General features: G+C 39.4%; 1 protein-coding gene across 4 annotated transcripts in view; it reads right to left on the reverse strand.

Annotated features, from left to right (window-relative positions):
- The window catches only part of LOC126109737 (F-box/LRR-repeat protein 2-like), a 150,603-nt gene that overhangs the window by 81,625 nt on the left and 56,555 nt on the right, over positions 1-12,423 (reverse strand). For all 4 annotated transcript variants that reach the window (XM_049914791.1, XM_049914793.1, XM_049914790.1 and 1 more), the window contains one exon: positions 2,138-2,333. In XM_049914791.1, coding sequence (XP_049770748.1) covers positions 2,138-2,333 — 196 coding nt within the window. The remainder of the gene's footprint in view (positions 1-2,137; positions 2,334-12,423) is intronic.

A 12,423-nucleotide genomic window follows, 5' to 3' on the forward strand; every position in this document is an offset into this window, starting at 1 on the left:
GAATTAGTTAAATATGAGAAGCAATACCTGAAACAAATCTATGAAACAACATATCAGTTGTTAGGCAATATCATGACAACTGTATCATAGGAAGATAGGGGCATTTCAATTTCTTTGATATAGCATAAAGGGGGTATTAAAACAAAAATGAACTCCTGGCAATAAGTTGTATCAGAATTAATTATTTCATAATGAAAGAGACAAATAGGACCTTTATAGGAAACTCGCATGCAAAACAATAATACAACGTTTATCTGAACTTCAGTTAAGTGATCCTAAAAGCAGAATGTATTTTGAATACAACACCAGAATATTTCTATGATAATCTTGAATTGATTATACTTGCAATCCAAGAGTTTGGTTGGTCAGTTGGTTGGTTGGTGTTACAGGAATCAAACTGTGATATCAGTCCCTCCATCTTATTTGCATCAAACCAGGAATAACCCTTAAAGGAAGGATACAAAATGCTTGGGTAGCTTGATTTTAACCAAGATACAATACGACAAAAGAAGGAGGGGAATGAGAGGGGATAAGGTGGGTGAACTACTCTGCCAGAATGCTGTTGGACCCCAGAGAATGGTAAAGGTGGTAGACACCCTCTGCATCGAACTAGCACTACCTTGCCATCCGTTACCCCATCAAAACAAGCAGCACAGAGAAGATAAAAATTTTAAGTAAGGGTAAACATTAAAAATGGCAAACATGAAAGAGTAAGAAGAATAAAAAGGTGGGAAGGAAAGGAGTCAGGCTGGAACATTGAGCAATGGCTGCCGTGGGTCCCCTTGGCCAGAGTAGGCGAGGGGTGCCCCTCCATTCCCCATATCTCAGATACTAGCAGAAACCACCTTCACGGGTGAAATTAAACCAGGTCAGCCGGTTTGGCATCATCTGCCAGCGCCAGAGGTATCTTGTCAGGACAGTTTAGAGATCACTGCAGAGCAGACATATTTAATTTGGGCAGCCTAGCAGGATGTTGGTGGACTGTCAAGCAAACACCACATTGGCAGTAAGCTGAATGTGGCCGTGGGGCAGCCGAGTGGGACCAATGCGTAGCTGACACGAGACAGTGGATTCCCTGCGAGAAGTAAATCCTAGTAGTCAACACTGCCAACTGGTTGGCATGTTCATTCCCCGAGATCCCAACTTGTCTAGAGGTCTAAGCAAAGACAACCAGCCATCCAGCATGTTGGAGGTCAGAAGCAAGATCCTAGATACTTGTGACTAATGGGTGATGAGGATAGTAATGGTCTATAGCCTGAGGCTCCTCAGGGAGTCGATGCAGATTAGAAGAAACTGCCAGTGTAAGTACGAGAACGGCTAAGGGCTTGTTCGATGGCTACCAATTCAACAGCGAAGACAGTGCATGTATGCAAAACCGGTTCATCCATCAAGTTTCGAGCCAGCAGTGTATGCCACTTCCAAACCCAGAAATGCATTGATGGCAGCCAGAAACAGTTGGCAGTACACCATGGGGTCAAATGAATTTTAAGGATGAACTGAGACGGATCTAAGGTCAGGGTACAAGACACGTGATTAATCTCTGACAAGAGGTGACATCTGGGGAAGTTGGACTTCACAGCAGACACATTGTAGTCAAATTGCAATTGTGACCCCAGTACAGTGTCTTTATTGGAGATGGATCTTCCTACTAGGAAAAAGGAGACAGTAGCTCGGATACTTAAAGGAGCCGCAAACATGTACAGCATAATCGAGTAGCTGTTGCTGGTGCCTGATCCATAGTGGAGTGACCCCACAGAAGCATATCGGATCCAGTAACAGCAATGCTGAAGGCGAGACAGGATGAAGGTTTTGTAAAGGTACAAAAGAGTAGTGCGGTCTGCATTCCAGCTGGTGTTACTGAGGCAGCAAAGTGCATTAAGGTGTAGCCAGCACCTATACTTAAGGTCGCAAAGATGTAAGAGCCACATCAGCCGAGTATCGAAGACCAGTCCCAAAATGCAGCAAGTCTATCACATTGAGTAATTGGTTGTCAAGGTAAAGTTCTAGTTGTGGATGAACAGTACAATGTCCAAGAGTTAACCACACCCATTTTAGAATTTAAAATAGAAAGTAAACACTACACCACATTTAGTTAATGCACTGCAAGAACCCACATAACTATCAATTTATTTCTTACCCGATCAGATATTCCTTGTGGTTCCACAACTCCGGAGCTCGAGACAGTGTTTTCCAATGATGGCACACTTTCTGAACATCTAGGAGTTCAGTCAATGACAAGTGGGAGAAGATGATTATCAGAATTTCATCTGGTAAGTCATTAATGCCCAGAGGACATCTGCCACTCTGAACTTCTGATGGCATTTTTGCAGGTACTGAAAGAAAACAAGCACGTTCAAATACTTTTTTTTAGCCAAGCAGAGCTTTATTTTAAATTATATTTTAATTGTAATGTGTGTAATATCTTTCCAGTGAATAATAAGCTCACTAGCAAAGTATTCATTACATTGTTAAGTGGGGTAAGTATGGTGAAACAGGTCTAATAGTAAGATTTTTCAATTATTATTCCTTAATAACATTTGACCTCTCTTGAACAAGTTAATGTATTATTTCCAATTGGAAGTGTACTTTTTATCACTTCAAAGTTAATAATGGAAATGTAATAAAACCCAGTCTCCCTCACTGATTTAACAATAGGGTCATTCCATGTAATCTCACAGATGGTGTAAGATGACCATTTCAGAATTTAGTCACATTTGGTATATGGATAACTACTTGTCTCAATAGTACTACTGCCAAATAATGCTGCCCCAACTAACCATTTCTGGTAAATTCAGGTTTGAAGACTCAAGGGTGTTTACCCAGGCATTACTGAGGCACCAACTTATTTTCAGAGACCAACTACTCTGTAAGAAGTTGACTTACAGGCCTTAGTTTTTTAAGCATCGAGCATGTAAGACACTAAAGTGATAATAAGTGGGATACACCATTCACACTTTTTGTGAAAAATGTTTAACACTTTTTCCATGCTGTACCCTTTTTTTTTTTTTTTTTTTTAAATCTCAACTCCCCACAGGGAAACAGTCGAGACCTCATCTTGTGCACTGTGACTCTTTAGTTGAAAGCATTTGACATACCAATTACTAGTTTCTCACCTTCACTTTAAGACTATCACAAAAAAATCAAATTTGATGACTTTCAAAGTCATGGGGGGCAGGTTGTTCATAGACAGTTAAATCCCACCTTGATTTTTTGATGAAATGTTTACATTTCTGGGACCAATCTTAGTTGCAAAGAAGAATGTCTTAACTAACTTTCTTCATTGGCAGAGAATAAAATGAAAATACCATCCACGTTCAATGGTGCAAAGAACTGGTAAATAAAGACAATGTCTATTATCTGAAAAATTGTTCCTAAAATATTTGTGGTTGACATGTAGGTCAGAACTGCAAAACAAGTGAGAGCTTAAAACACTTATCAATCTTTTTCTTAATGTATGTGCTGTATGGTATTTCACTGTTAATTGTCTTTTCGGTGTACAGAATTACAGGAGACAGTTTAGGTGCATAAATAAGATGATATAGCTTTATTCTGTTACTGTAAATTAAAAATATAATTTCAGTGAAATGTATGTGCACCGGTATATACAGATATAAAAATTCTACAAGGAACAGTTTTACAAACAAATTCAAATATAAAGAAGGATTTTTTAAAATTCTTCCATCTTGCATATAACTGTTATCCTTGACATCCTTATGCAAAAATGAAAATAGTTAGCTTAAATGCGAGATTTTTTCGTAGCATTTGTTGTCAAGTTTATACAACCACACATAGTGTCTTTGTAGTGATGGGGACTTCACTTTACATATAACATTGGAGGATACACAAACAGCATCTTTCCTACTGGGCCATGAATGGAACTGTGATTTGGCAGTAGGTACACAGTTAATCTCAACACCTCTACATTCATGTGGTGCTGGGAAATGAATCCCGTGAAACAGTTTTCATCATATTTGAAAACTACATTCTGCTCAATTCCCATAATGCATTTTTATAAACTTCCACGGCAACAGTGCCCCATTTGAATCTGTTGAAGTCTCTTCATTAGAAAGTTGTTAGTAGCAGTGACTAGAAATGCATGGCGCGATCACGTTTCTGGATGATCATCTGTACATTCAGGAGTGCTTCCTTTGGATTCCACAGCCATTACTGCACATAAATCACTTCACAGCATAAACTCAACACATTACACAATCAATCACACATGGAACCCAACTGCCTGCCATCTGCCAAAAAGCGCAGCAAAGATTCCCACCATAGGCTGGAAGCAATGTGCTATATGCATGACCTCTCTTTCCAAGAAATTACCCACGCACAAATGTACATGGGTAGCTGTGCTGTCAGCAATTTATGTGCATGTGCAAAGTTGAACAAAAAAATGGCATCACATGGATGCACCTAACAGAACTAATGACACACTGGGCATCATGAGTTGAGTACCTCACAAAACAATAATGCTCACAGCAGCACAAAGCTGCTGGTCTTCAATGGGGCAAATGACACAGAAACTGGACAGCAGCTGACTGGAAATGATTTGTGCAGTCCGTCAAGTCAAGATTATTCCCCCCCCCCCCCCCCTTTCTCTCAAATGATACGAGGTGTCTCGTTCACTGACTGCCAAATAAGGGAGTTTTAACCACCCATGTGTGGAGGGTCCAGGTACAGTTGAGGCCAAAGATAGTTCAGAAATAATGTCAGGGCGTTCTCAAAGCCATACCGAGGTGACCTTGCTACCTTGTCAGAACTGCTCCTCTTCTCCCCATGCACCCTCTCCACCTCCCCAAAAACCTGCAATTTTTTCTTCACAGATTAACGAAGTTTTGTAATTTCTAAGATAAATTCAACAATAATGAAGCATTACTGACAAATACTTACAAGCAACTTTCTGAGGAGAGGAACTACAGCTCAGAAACATTGTGAATAAAAATATAAAAAAATCTCCACTCAATGACCATTCAAATTATCACAAAAATTGTAAGGAAAAAAGCTGATAAAGTGTTTCCAAAAACTGCATAGCTGTATCAAGGTGCTTTATTCGCAACAAATGGTTTCATGCCTGTATACACACACCTTCTGGTTTATAATGGTTATATTTTCATAATGCAGATGGACAATTATGGAAACTCAGCATCTGGGAAGCTATCTACGTTAAAGAACCAAACCACAATGGTGGGTTGTCATAATAAAATGGAGTACACCAAAAGGGTGCTTTTGAAAATGTACAAAGCACTACTGCTGAATGAGCCAGGCCGGATAACACCCCATAGAACATATTATAGGATTCAATGGACACCAGCTGCATAAAACCAATGTAACTAAACCTTAAAATCCTGCATGAAGTGAGTGTTTCTGCCATAATGCAAATAGGACGATGCAGTTGTGAGTAAAGTGCCCTCACACAGCTATGTGGCGAATTGTTATAATTTTGATAATAATTTGAATGTTTTTTTAATTGTTATTCATGACTATTACTTAAATGAGCTATGTAGATGAGAAATATTGTGCACAACAATTTAGATATATCACTGTAGAGAATAAATTACAAATTGTACAGGCTTTCTGAAGAAAATTGAATGTACACATATATGTCTTATTTTTATGGCAGTACTGTATTTTAGCATGATGTATAGCAAAAACAAATTTTTCTTTCCATTTACTTACCCTGAGCAAAACAAACACATTTATTCTGTCATATTCAGTCATTAATGTCAAATCTAGGAGCTATGCCGCATTCTGTCAACAATATAAAATTGTGACAGCCTGCTTCACTTTGATATTAAATATTTTTAATCATTTTTAATTTGCTGAAACTGCTTTGAAAAGATGTTACAGGCACTAGAATTGGCATCATCCCCAATTTATTTTATTGTTTAGATAAGTGTCTCATAAGCCACACCAGGAGGAGTCTCTCAAAACAGCCTTATCAGTGCTTATTAGATCTTTCTACTGGAATTCGAAAGCCAATAGTTTGTTAACTGGTTCAGCTGAGTTAATATAAATATTTCTGGTGTATTTGGCATCAAAATCACTGCATAATTTAAAAAATAAGATACTCAGCTCTCATTTAAGGCATTACTGGCAGGAAATTGCAGCGAGATGATATTGTGTGTTACATATGAAATACTTCAACATTTCACTTAATGAGCTATGAAATACTTTGAAGAACTCTAGCTTAAATAGCTGCACTCTAGCAATCCCCTGCTGGAAATAGCACACACATTTGTTCAGTATCCACTTGCCAAACTGAGGCACCAAAATTCCATCGTGAAACATTCTGCTGTTGAACATGAACTAGTTGTGTACGTGGCAGTTTCATGAACTGAACATACTGTTGACAACACAAGCCATGTTACACCTGCTCGGTAGTAGTAATTTCTTTACAATGATACTTGGACGAAATGATGTGACAACAGCAATCATTTACAATGTAGGACTAGGGTAAAGAAATCTGCTTTCAGGTGAAGACAGGAACATGAAGGGTTAGAGAACTGATGTATCCGTCACAGTTAGTTCTTACAACAGATTCTTTCAGTCAGTGTAGGCACCCGCTGTGCACCTGCATCCTCAGCAACGAACCATCTTGCCATTGTCTCAGTACAGCCCTCGGTGGTTTTCATACTGTGACTTTGACACATTCAGGGTACCATCAACATGAACCAGGATGGTTATTTCGACGTTCTTGGTGGCCAAGTATTCCCCTTTCTTCTACATCATCATGACAAGTATTCTGTGGACATTACAATCTTCCAAAATGACATCAGCAGTGTTCATAGAGTTGCATGCACACATTCCTGGTTTGCCTAACACTCAAGGTGAACTATTGTAACTTGACTGGCATGGTAAATCACTATCTGTATCCCACTGAAAATGTCATTGTTTGGAACAGTGGGTGAAACACAGCAACAATCACCCCCTCCTCCCCTGCCCAACAAATTTTGTAACTCTACGGGATCTAATCGTCAATAAGTATCTTCAGCTGTGTACTGTTTATCCAAAAAAATCTGTGAGTGCTCTAGGTGTCTACAGCCGGTCGTACTCAATATCTGGATGATGTGCCCCAATGTGTCACTCAGCAAGACTGCAGAAGAAAGCCAGTAGAATAATGAGTAGAAGTTGCTAGTGTACAGCACCTACATTTTTCAAAATTCATGTATGACATACTTGTAATATGGATCAAAATACTTGTCAGTTATCTAATACAGTGGGTTGGAATTTATCTTTCAGACTTATTTTACAATGAATAATTTGTTAAAAATGGCAAAATGTGTTAAAATGGTGTGGAATGACAAATCAGGCTATACTGCATATCAGTCTGTTATATTCTGTATGTAAACTGGAGACAGAGCAGCATTTGTGGCGAGGGAAGTGGCATTTCCTGGAAAAACTCCTTAGATGCCATACAGGATGACTAAGAACCAATTTTCAGTCTAGCACAGTGGCAATTTACATAGTCTGTCAATGTTAGTTTCTTGCATTAATTCTATTACCTAATAAATTTCATAATTCTGTACATAGTTGAAATTTACTGGGGAAAAAAAAAAACCACCTTTGTGTCTGAGCACTGCCTTGCCTTACCACTCGTTTAAAAGGCACACTGTGGAATGGCCAGGATGCTCACTGGGACATAGCTGGATAGAAAGATTGAGAACTCACCTGCTCGCTCTTCAGTTTACAGACCATACCACACCTTATTTCACCATCACATTAATTGACCTCGACAACTACCAACCAAATTATAGCCCTCCAACCATCTAGACCTCAGCCTGTGCTACAGACCAGTTTGGGGCCACAGCCAGGGTGGTATACTATCACACACTACCCAAATAATGAATGGAAGTAAATTAAGAAATTACAAAAACTATCTGTAACTGCGCACACACCCACGCGGGGGACGGGCGGTTGCCATCAAAACATTAACGTTCACTTAGGTGAGACAGCTGGTGGGCCCAACTACACTTGATCCGTCGATAACCCAACCAAGAGACATCACGGGCCAAACGACCAAACGACTTGCTAGCCACCAATCGGTACATGAAAAATCAAAGACAAAACTGTTACAGATGTGATTATCCACAGTGAAATAGGTATTAAGCTGTCAAAACCACGCACCGAGTTGGACAGCGACAACAGGTGAGGAAAGGACACTGCCTGAAATTACGTTAATGGCCAGAGCAGGTAACCGGAACACTAACAGCCACAAGGCAGAAAATTCCACTGCTACACTTGACTTGTAGTGAACCAATATAGTTAATTACACTGCACGGCAACTCAATTACGCCACTACAAACACTTTGTGTTGCTCACAGGAAAAGATCCCCAACAGCGAACCACCGAAACGAACGACACAACATGAACGGACGTGGCTTGGGTACTTAAAAGACACCACGCAACTTTGATGTCCTGGATCGGTGAGCCACGAAGATCGTAGCGATCGGACAGCTCCACACACGCTCCGACACTGTGCACAGACCGCCAGTGGACCCAGCCGACCACGCCGCATGGAGATATCCTCCCTGGTCCGCACCGATCGACCGACTACCCTCAGAATGCCGACAACATCTAAAATAGTCGTCCGTGGAAATAACGTCAACTACACACACAACCTGACAAAAACTTGCACGAAGACCTGAACGATACCCAACAGTAACTAAGTACGCACAAAGACAAATCAGGAGTCGATGCGCGCACCCGCACGACTCATGAATGAATGGCAAGCCAAAACGAGTCGTCCAGTAGAACGACCGACTGACGATCCACCAAGAGAGTGGCCCGGCTCAAGTGAAGCATGGCGACAATGGTCAGGTGAGCCATGTCGATGCAGACCTCACAGCTCCAACCCGACTGCACTAGTGCCGCATTACAACTCCCCAACTGGCAGATCCGGACTGCGTTCCAGACGCGTTCCAACTGACTGGCAGCCCGAACTCGCGACCCAAACTGCCCTTATGACAGACAACAACCGGGGAAGTAATAGCAGTCGAGCAAACATACTACAAGAGGAGATATATTGATACACGGTGCTAGTGCCATATGGCATCTCAGTGACACCAGTAATTTAAAGTAACGTAGTGAGGTGGTAGTACGTTAAAAACAGGGTGTGAAATACATGATGGCGGGAACATGAGCCACGCACGGCTCACTCACATTTGTTGGCTTCGCCAATTCACAACCATTTTGTCATATTCCCACCTAACAGACCTTCAACCGCACTACATACCGGTGTCACCACAACCATTACCTCAGGGGGTCCAATACGTAAATGTAACTGCTGCTTATAATCACTCAAGAGAATGTACACAGTGATGCTGTAATCTGTCCAATTTCCTCCTCAACTATATTTCATTTAAATCTGTAAGATTTGTAATAGTAGATTTAAATTCACATAGCAGTTTAAGGAATTACCTAGGTAAAGTTGGGCAAAGTTTAAACGTATTTCAAGTGGCCAATCAATTACAAATGCAACAATGAGAGTGTTCACATAAACAGCTAAAAAAGCAGGTTCTTGTCTCTTCAATTTATATTTGCAAAACCACAGATAAAATCAATCGTGTTGTAAAAGTACTTTAGAAAATATTATACATACACTGGTAGTATCCTACATCCAGCTTTACGTCTAGGTTACACTGACTGGGAATAATTTGACTATGAGTAGGCATAGCTAATGACTTCCAGTGTGAGGAAACTAAGCTACAGGTACTAGTTCGAGTAGTGATTTAGGTTATGTATTATGAACTACCAAAACTATTTTTATCACTAAGTGAATATTTTGATCTCTAGAATTGCTTGAGCCAAAGAAGCTTTCACGCAAATGTTCTGCTGATTTATAGAAACATATCATTAAAAAGTGGGTGGTTGTGATCTGCCCCAATAAAAACACCACAATTTTTAAAACTAACAACTAATGTACGTTCACTTAACTCCTGCACCCACAAAACAGGCCACTGAAGATACTAAGCACTCAACGTCTATTACCCAAATCACATATGGGCCTACAAGATGAATCAACAGCAGAATGAATGAATTGATTTGCATGCTGTTGCTGCTCCGGAGACTGGCATGTCTGAGGGATGAAGGCACAAATGTTTACTCCGAATTATTTTAAAATTTGTGATCTACAAAACTCAAAATTCCAATGCTACATTAAAAAACGCAAAATTCTGAGATTTTCCCAATTTTTCCTGGTAAAATTTAATTTCCTGAGAATTCTAGATTTTTCAGAAGAATCACCATTCTGTTCTTATAGGGAGAATGACAAATTCTGAAAATAGCTTCGAAAACAAGGGAGATACCTATTCCTGAGTTGCATGGGGTCACACTGGCCCAAGTGCTAACGGGAGCATTAAATAAATAAATTAAATAAATACCAAGAGCATTACAACTTATGATCATGGCGAAATCATGAAGGCTGGGTACTTATATCACACAGGTAGTTAATTTTGATCACTGGTCCTAACTTGATTTTAGGGCACTCCCATGTCAAATTTTTCTGACGAAAAGTTACCGAGTAATGGACCTTCAAAAATTGAAAAGATGACAAATTTTTGACTTGTGGAACAATGTTGTTTTCTTTACAACTCGTGTTCTAATTAAGATAGAACAATAAAATTTACTTCATTAGAAAGCTCTTTTAAAGAGCATTTATATAATACCACACATCATTAGTTTAATATACGTACACAAATAGTTAAAAAAAAAAAACATTGTTGAATTTAATGAATTTTGAAAAACTGTAATTCTAAAATTCTCAAAAAAATATATGTGAAAGATACACTTTACATCTACATATTCTGAAAGTTTCAACTTGGGATGAGCATGGGATCACTATCAAAAGCAATTTTACGTTAAGGGTGGTGCTTTAAACATTCTTAAAAACTAATTTATTTTAGATATTAGGCCTACTTCTCACCAGCTGTATGTTGTTGTAAAATGTGGAAATTAAAAATAACTTATAATTGACAAAAGAACATATGTTTTATGCTTCTGTAATTAATAAATACAAAATGAAAACTTAAAATAAATAAATAAATAAATAAACAAACATTAAGATGAAACTCTTTGCCTTTACAAATGTCTGTGTATATGCGGATGGATGTGTGTGTGTGTGTGTGTGTGTGTGTGTGTGTGTGTGTGTGTGTGTGTGTGCGCGTGTGCGCGCGCGCGCGCGCGCGCGAGTGTATACCTGTCCTTTTTCCCCCCTAAGGTAAGTCTTTCCGCTCCCGGGATTGAAATGACTCCTTACCCTCTCCCTTAAAACCCACATCCTTTCGTCTTTCCCTCTCCTTCCCTCTTTCCTGACGAAGCAACCGTTATGTTGCGAAAGCTTGAATTTTGTGTGTTTGTTTGTGTGTCTATCGACCTGCCAGCGCTTTTGTTTGGTAAGTCTCATCATCTTTCTATTTAGATAAATAAACATTAAGATGAATACCTGAGATCAGACCTAAATTCATTTAGTAATTATTATTTACAAATACGCGTCCCATTACTGCACTTCTTCATACTTCGAACTAATCAGTCTGTTGCACATCAACATTTCTGCACTGGATAACTTATATGTTCGCCCTGTAGCAGTTTGAGGGTTCACGATTGCCAGTACTTCCCTACTGCTTATGGAAAGAATGTCTGGATGACTCAGAAATGTAAAAGATGGTGACGGTCCATGTGGATCTAAGAAACTAACCGTGATTTCATCCTTCTCCTGATTTTCTTTCAGGTACACAGGTTAACCACCAGTGTCCATTATAATCACAAGCAACATATCCTTTTATGTCTTTGAACAGTATTCTATCAATGTCAGAAACTGTCACCAGTTCAATTTTACTATCATCAGAGTTTGAATACACTTTTGTTATTATTTTGTCCTTGCTAAAAGGAAAAAAAAGTGTGCAGTTTTTGTGTCCCTACAATTTTGCAGCATTTCTCAAATCTCTCCATAACTTTCATTTCTTCATTTTTGTGATCTTCTTTAGTAGCATACCTGAAGTTCATTCCTTCTATGTTATCCTTGGCAAACATATATAAAGTTGTTTTGGTGTCATTATTTGATCTCTGTATGGCCGTTGCAGACTTGCTCGAGCTGCAAGTCGTTTAACTGTTCCACCAACACCATCACTAGTTCCCTTCCCATGCGGGGTGGCTGAAAAATGCCATTCAGCTTCAGTTTGGAAATCATCTTCATGAAGGCACAGGTTGATAAAGTTCTTCCTATTTTTATGATGAGCTGCTGCTCTGTCAGAGAAATAATATATTTTTCTTGGTTTTCAACCGAATTTGACAGTCGGGAAGTCCAAGTACGATTGGAACAAATGCACAGCAACAGTGTCATGTGTTACGCATTCTCATCTGATTACAAGACTTGTGTGCTCGAGTTTGTTCCCATCCTGGTAATAAGCAACAATGGGATGAATC

This window comes from Schistocerca cancellata, chromosome 12 (assembly GCF_023864275.1).
Source record: "Schistocerca cancellata isolate TAMUIC-IGC-003103 chromosome 12, iqSchCanc2.1, whole genome shotgun sequence".
Lineage (NCBI taxonomy): Eukaryota > Metazoa > Arthropoda > Insecta > Orthoptera > Acrididae > Schistocerca > Schistocerca cancellata.